This window comes from Cyprinus carpio, chromosome A18 (assembly GCF_018340385.1).
Source record: "Cyprinus carpio isolate SPL01 chromosome A18, ASM1834038v1, whole genome shotgun sequence".
Classification (NCBI taxonomy): Eukaryota; Metazoa; Chordata; class Actinopteri; order Cypriniformes; family Cyprinidae; genus Cyprinus; species Cyprinus carpio.
In genome coordinates, this window is record NC_056589.1 from 7861252 (window position 1) to 7867723 (window position 6472).

Here is a 6472-nt window from a genome sequence, read left to right on the forward strand (position 1 = left end):
ATTTTTATTTTTCTAGTAAGACACGTACTGCAATATTTTTGGTTTTATATACAACTCCAAAAATATATATTTTTACAGTATCTATCTGTAGATATATAAATAGATATAAAATGATTTAAATATGGTGGTTTAAATTAAATATTGTGGTGTATATAAACACATTGTTATGTATATATATATATATATATATATATATATATATATATATATATATATATATATGTATATATATAGTTTAAAATAAATGAAACAAATAAAATTTGGTGTAGGATTTACTTTGAAATACTTTTCACTCATAAACTGCTAGTTTATTTCAAAAATTACAAAGGAACAGCAAGTAACACATTTAATTAAATGTAACATTCTGAAGTAGAGAGATAAAATCATTTATATATATATATATATATATATATATATATATATATATATATATATATATATATATACACACAAACATATATGAAGAGCTCTTTTCCAAAACGCGATAAACGACAAATTTTAAAAAAATGAGTTCGTCATGCCATTGTGCTGTGTACTGAACCTATTCTCTGCTCCATCAATGTTTCATGCCAAATCGCTATATTTCCTTGTTTAAAATGTACTGCAAGATGCAGTTTCTTTCCAAACCGCTATAAGCGCCAAACCTGTTTTTAGCCTAAATGCGATATATCCTCTCGACCAATCAGAATTCGGCGAGCGTTCGACGCAATCTTGGCGGCGCTCTGAAGCGGGATTTTGTTGACGACTGGACAAAGGAAATCACAAAAAACAACAAAAGAAGAAGCTTCGCCACTCAGGTGGCACGTTAATACCCCACTGTGGGATGTCAACACAAGGCTGGTGCGACCGGTTTCTGTCAGGCCGAGAAGCATCTCACACACTATGTGCTTAGTTTTATGTAAAGCGGAAAATGGTCCTACTGTTTACGAGTTTGACACTTTACTGAATGCCAGTGTATTACTGAATGACTTGCCTATGAATATCGTTATCATTATTAGTTTTTTTTTTCATGCATATGTAGTGGACAAATTGTTCTACTTGTTACAGGTTTGACACTTTACTTAAAACAAGACTTTGAATGTATTACTAAATAACTTGCCTATTGAATATTGTTATCATTACTATCATTACTTTTTACAGGTAAATATTAACAAAATGTATGGGTGTAGGTAAAAAAAAATGTCATTTTCATGAAAACTATTAAAATGGATTTATAGCGTTTTGGAAAAGAGCTCCTCATATATATATATATATATTATTGAGATTTTTATTATTTATTTTTTTTTTTATTTTTAGTGTGTGTGTGTGTGTATATATATTTATTATATATATATATATATATATATAATGTTTTACAAGTAATTACAAATGAACAGCAAGTAACATGAAATTTTGGTAGAAGGCAGAGAGGCTTTTTGCATCCAAGCGTTTATTTATATACTGTTATTTATTTTTGTTATTTATAACATACAAACAGTTACTGTAATTAAGAGACAAACGGTGATGGAGAACGTGTGTGTGTGTGTGTGTGTGTGTGTGTGTGTGTGTGTGTGTGTGTGTGTGTGTGTGTGTGTGTGTGAGAGTGTGTGTGAGTTTTAAATGTGTGTGCATGTGTGTGTTTTAAAAACACTGCAGCCGCCAGTTACCCATCTCTGATTTACCTCAGTGAACAAACTGATCAAATTTATAATTTAACCTCTATAACTGAAATAAACAATTATTCATTTAGTCTCATGTTGAGCAAATATTTAAATTGTGATATGGATTGAATATTGGAGACATGATGAGTGTAAAAGATGAAAGCAGGTGGATCCAGAACTACAGGAGTAACATTTACTGACAATTGAACGATAAGATCCTCAGAGAGTCAAGAGTACAGAAGAAAGGAAAGAGTGTGTGAGTGAAGGTGGTTGTGAATGTGTGTAGATGTGTGTTAGTTACAGGATCAGAGAATGACACTGTTCCTCTGTCATAGTCCAGATACACTCTCACACGCTTAAGATCCTGTTTAACAGGAAAACCAAACAATCCATATGTCAAACTCCAGACATCAGTGATAAAGAAACCCCATCCCTTCCTCTGGTTTGATGCTGTAGTTACTCCAAGACTCCAGACTGAACTCTCTTTAACCTCCACATCCCAGCAGTGTGTTCCTGAGTTAAAACCCTCTGAACCCAGAACACAAGGATAAGAGTCAAATCTCTCTGGATTATCAGGAAGAGGTTGTTTGTTCCCACTGAGTCTCACACTGGTCAGATCATCAGACAGGATGAGAAGTGGATCTGCAGTGTTTGGATCCAGAATCACAGGAGCTGATGAGACACAATCAACAGCTGCTTTTATTCTGATGTTCATATAATGATCAAGAGTGAACAACACACAGATTATTATGAATTATGACCAGTGTTCATTTTGACAGGCATTTCTGATTTAGTCTTAGTCTTTATCTTGAGACGAAAATGCTTAATATTCTTAGTCACATTTTAGTCATTTGAGTCTTTCATAGTTTTAGTCGACGGAAAGTCATTGCATTTTTGTCAACTTTTAGTCAAACTGCAGTTACCAATATTTATTTTGGTAGCTATTTTATATGTAGTTTTCAAACAAAACTAGTCATTAATTCTTTTTCTCTCTTAAAGACCAAATCACATTAAAGCTAGGTATTTGTAGTTTTAAATAATGCTTTAATGATTTGATATTTATTTGCCGCCATCACGGATATAATGCTTCTCTGACGAGTCGCTTCTTCTTCGGCTTTTGTCGTGGTACTGCAGGTTATACCAGCAACATGCCCGTGGCCACTGCCGACTAGCGGTTTGCATGTGTACTGCACGTCGACACGGACATATAAAGTATAAATGAAAACTGACGCTTAGCCTACGGCGTAAAGGCTACGGCATAGGTCCGACGCAGAAGTATAAATCAGTCAGAGCTCAACAGTACCATAGCAGTACACGCATGCCTTCCGTCTTAAAGCAGAGCAGTCTCAAATCTCCCCCTATGGCTCTCAATTAGAGCACGCTGCAGTTCCACCTTTCAACCACAAGTTTACGTTGCAAAATTGTGGGGCGCTGTTGAGCTCAGGCACCGTCTGCCCGCTTATATCATGTATACATGCCTGCTAAAGCCATGCGCGGGATTTAAATATATACTGCTTACTTTACGACTTAAAATAGTATCAGAAATCTGAAAAATATTTGTTACAGAATGCTGAACACTGTTACAATTTATTATTTTTTCAGTTTATGTTGTAGATGAATATAGACGAGCAGCGCCTGATCATATATTAGTTTTAGCTTGTCAACATCTCGTCTTCATTGACGAAAATTAACATGATTATGACACTCGTGCTATGACAATAAAACACATCAGACATTCTCCTCTGATCACTGTCAGTGTTTGTTACAGTAAATATTTTAAATTTGCCGATCAATCAAACTGAACTGAGATCTGCTGTATCACTGTAACTGTAAATATCATGTGGACCAAAGTTGTTCTTCTCTTGTTTTCGGCTCATTTTGGTGTAGCAGCTCATCTGGTTATTCACACATAATGCTGAAATCTGTAAATATTCCCTCATGCGTCATTTCCAGTGTGTGTGTAACAGCACATATTTTTCTCCAGACTCACTGTTTTGGATGTCCTGCATCTTCTTCCAGACTCTGAAGGGCAGGTTGCCCAAGTAACGCGGCACATGAATCAAAGCTCCAGAAGGCGTCTGTGGATCCGGCTGTGATGAGATCTGGACTCTGGAAGAACATTCAGGATCAGAACTGCAGTGTTTTTGGATCAGAAGCAGAGAGAGCAGAGACAGCAGCAGATCACTCACCTTTCCATCGAGACTGGAAACTCCTGCAGAACAAAAACACACCATTTATCATCAAGAACTCAATCAATCATCAATCAATCAATCAATGGATGATCTGAAATCAGACCTTCAGAAAGCAGACGTCATTGGCTTTCATCATCTCCTCCGTGTCTTTGATTGTGTGTGAAAGAGTTGAGATGTGTCTGTTCATCTCCTCCAGCTTCTCCTTCATCATCTGCTTCTTCTGCTCCTCTTCCTCTCTCAGTGCAGTGATTGTAGCTTCTTCTTCATCTCTGAGAAACTGATGAAGCTTCTCAAACTGCTGTTTAATCTGATGCTCTGTGTGCTCAGCTTGAGACTGAAATCAAATCACATTCACTTCAATCATCTCCATCAACACATCACATCAACACATCACATCATTCAGATCCCAGAGAAACTCAGACACCGACATATAACAGATCCAGAAGCAGACTGCTGCTCGTCATTTACAAAAATAATCAACTGGAATCATTATATTAAATATAACAAATCATAATTGTGTTTAGTGATGCTACAGCTGTACTGAAAATGACTCTTGATTCTGTTTCCTCACCTTGATGTGTTCAACTGTTTTCTCAAACTCTTCTTTAATGTTTTCATTGTGTTGAAGTTTCTTCTGTAAGGACTTCAGTGATTTATTGAGCTCCTCCTAGAATTGGATAAAATAAAAATACATAAAACACCAGATTACAGTGAAGAGAAGAGAATACAGTGATCATACAGTGTTTTTTGTGTATATCTCACACTAAATTGTTTCAGAAATTAAAAGTAAACATAAATCAAACACAACCTGAGTAAATACAAAATACACTTTTTTAACAGTATGAATTTGATCACTTACCCAGTGACTACACTTTAGTACACAAACACAGAACAAATCAGATCAGAGTTTATGAAGTTGAGTAAAACAGCAGAGAGAAATACTGAGTGCATGAATGTGATGATATCTGTGTTTATAACTAATTGTTCTTTACATATGAAACAAGAGACATTTGTCCTACCTTATATGAAGGAACAACTTCACTGATGGGTCTGAATGTGTGACTGACGTGTTTCTGTGAAGTAACGCACACTACACACGCAGCCTGTTTGTCCTCCAGACAGAAGAGTTTGAGTTTCTCACTGTGTAAACTGCAGATCTCCTCAGATCCTGATGAACGCCTCTCATTTCTCTCCTTCAGGATCGACTCACACAAGTTTTGTAATGCCAGATTTAATGGAAGATTTTCTTTTGAGGATCTTCTCCTGCAGACAGGACACTCCTGAGTTTTCTTGGTTCTCCAGAACTGTTGAAGACACTCTTTACAGACACTGTGACTACATGATAAAATAACAGGAGTCTTGAAGATTTCACAGCACACGGGACAATTATAGTCATATTCAGCTGATGAAGCCATTTTCACTGTTTGAGCTCCAGCAACCTAAACTTTACTTTCACTTTCTGAGCGACGGTTTCAAACATGAATAACCTCGAGAATCACAAAAATCTGCTGTCTGTTCAGAAATACACTTCTTCAAAGTCTTTCTCTTCGTTGTCCACTGATGGCTGATTCTTGTTTGCTTTTGTCAAAGAGAAGAAAATCGGTGACAGAAAGGAGAAATAATAAGTCAGTGTCTTCCTGGTAAGTGTTGTAAGAGGGTGGAGTTTCTGATCAGCTTTGTGTGTTTAAACAGGTCTGACGACAACAGGATTTCTTCAGGTTACATTTCAATAAAATGCATTCAAAAGAAACTTGCATTGAAACTTTCTTATGTCAGTCCCTCCAGGATTTCACAAATTTTTTTTTTTTTGATTTTTGTGATTTTTGCGATCAAAATGACTGATTTTGCTGCAGCTTTTCTCAAAATTTGCGATGATATTTGTGGCATTTCTTATCGTTTTGCAGTGAAAATATACCACAGACATTTTCCAGACAACACACTGTTATGACTTTTCTGACTTCGAGAACCACTGTAGGTCTCCAGACTAATGTTTGAGGACACCAGCACCAGTGCCATTAAGTTCTACAGAAGGTGGCACCAGCACCTGACAGTAAAGCACTTACCCTAATCACACATGTACATCTCGGAGACATCTAATGTCTGCATTTACATATGCAAGATGTATTTTAAGAGTGCCTGTTCATCTGCAATATGTCTCTAAGATGTTTCCTGTCAGATGTCAAATAGACATTTATTAGAATGCATGTAAAACTGCTTCTGAGACCTTTATCAGTGTACACAGCAGATGATTCCCAGATCTTTAGCAGACGTCTTACAGATGTAATAAATATATTACATCTGATAAAATGTACTTTTATTACTGTCATTCATAATGTCTAAATATAATTTAATGAATACAAAAATATATAGGCTATATTAGGGATTGGAAATGGCCTATAAGTACTTCTCTGCAGCCATCTACTAGTGGTCATTTAATATCTTTTTTTATTTTTAAATAAGTGTTTGCTTTCCTACATTATAAAACTTTTAGTTTTATACATGGGGGAAACCTATTAAGGATGAACAAATATCGTCACATTAAAAATAACTTTCAAATTCGGTAATACTTAAAGCACTGAAGTGCTGGGAAAAGTTGTGTGAAGCATTTAAAAACACTCGAAAACATTAGACCATTTCTGC

General features: G+C 35.8%; 1 protein-coding gene across 1 annotated transcript; it reads right to left on the reverse strand.

The window, feature by feature from the left end:
* Positions 1-1414: 1414 nt before the first annotated feature.
* On the reverse strand, positions 1415-5267 carry LOC109067488 (E3 ubiquitin-protein ligase TRIM39-like). The gene is made up of 6 exons (XM_042774935.1): positions 4852-5267; positions 4404-4499; positions 3936-4166; positions 3830-3852; positions 3631-3749; positions 1415-2312 (listed from the first exon to the last, which is right to left on the reverse strand). The coding sequence occupies exons 1-6, from the start codon at positions 5245-5247 to the stop codon at positions 1834-1836; spliced, it is 1344 nt and encodes a 447-aa protein (XP_042630869.1). The 5' UTR covers positions 5248-5267; the 3' UTR covers positions 1415-1833.
* Between the last annotated feature and the right edge of the window lie 1205 nt (positions 5268-6472).

What these genes read in the sequence shown, in the direction of transcription:
- LOC109067488 (XM_042774935.1), bottom strand. Translation starts at nt 5,247, where the DNA reads ATGGCTTCATCAGCTGAATATGACTATAATTGTCCCGTGTGCTGTGAA. An exon ending in AAGTTGTTCCTTCATATAAG is followed by an intron (nt 4,500 to 4,851) that starts GTAGGACAAATG and finishes ATCCAATTCTAG; the next exon opens with GAGGAGCTCAATAAATCACT. An exon ending in AAACAGTTGAACACATCAAG is followed by an intron (nt 4,167 to 4,403) that starts GTGAGGAAACAG and finishes ATTTGATTTCAG; the next exon opens with TCTCAAGCTGAGCACACAGA.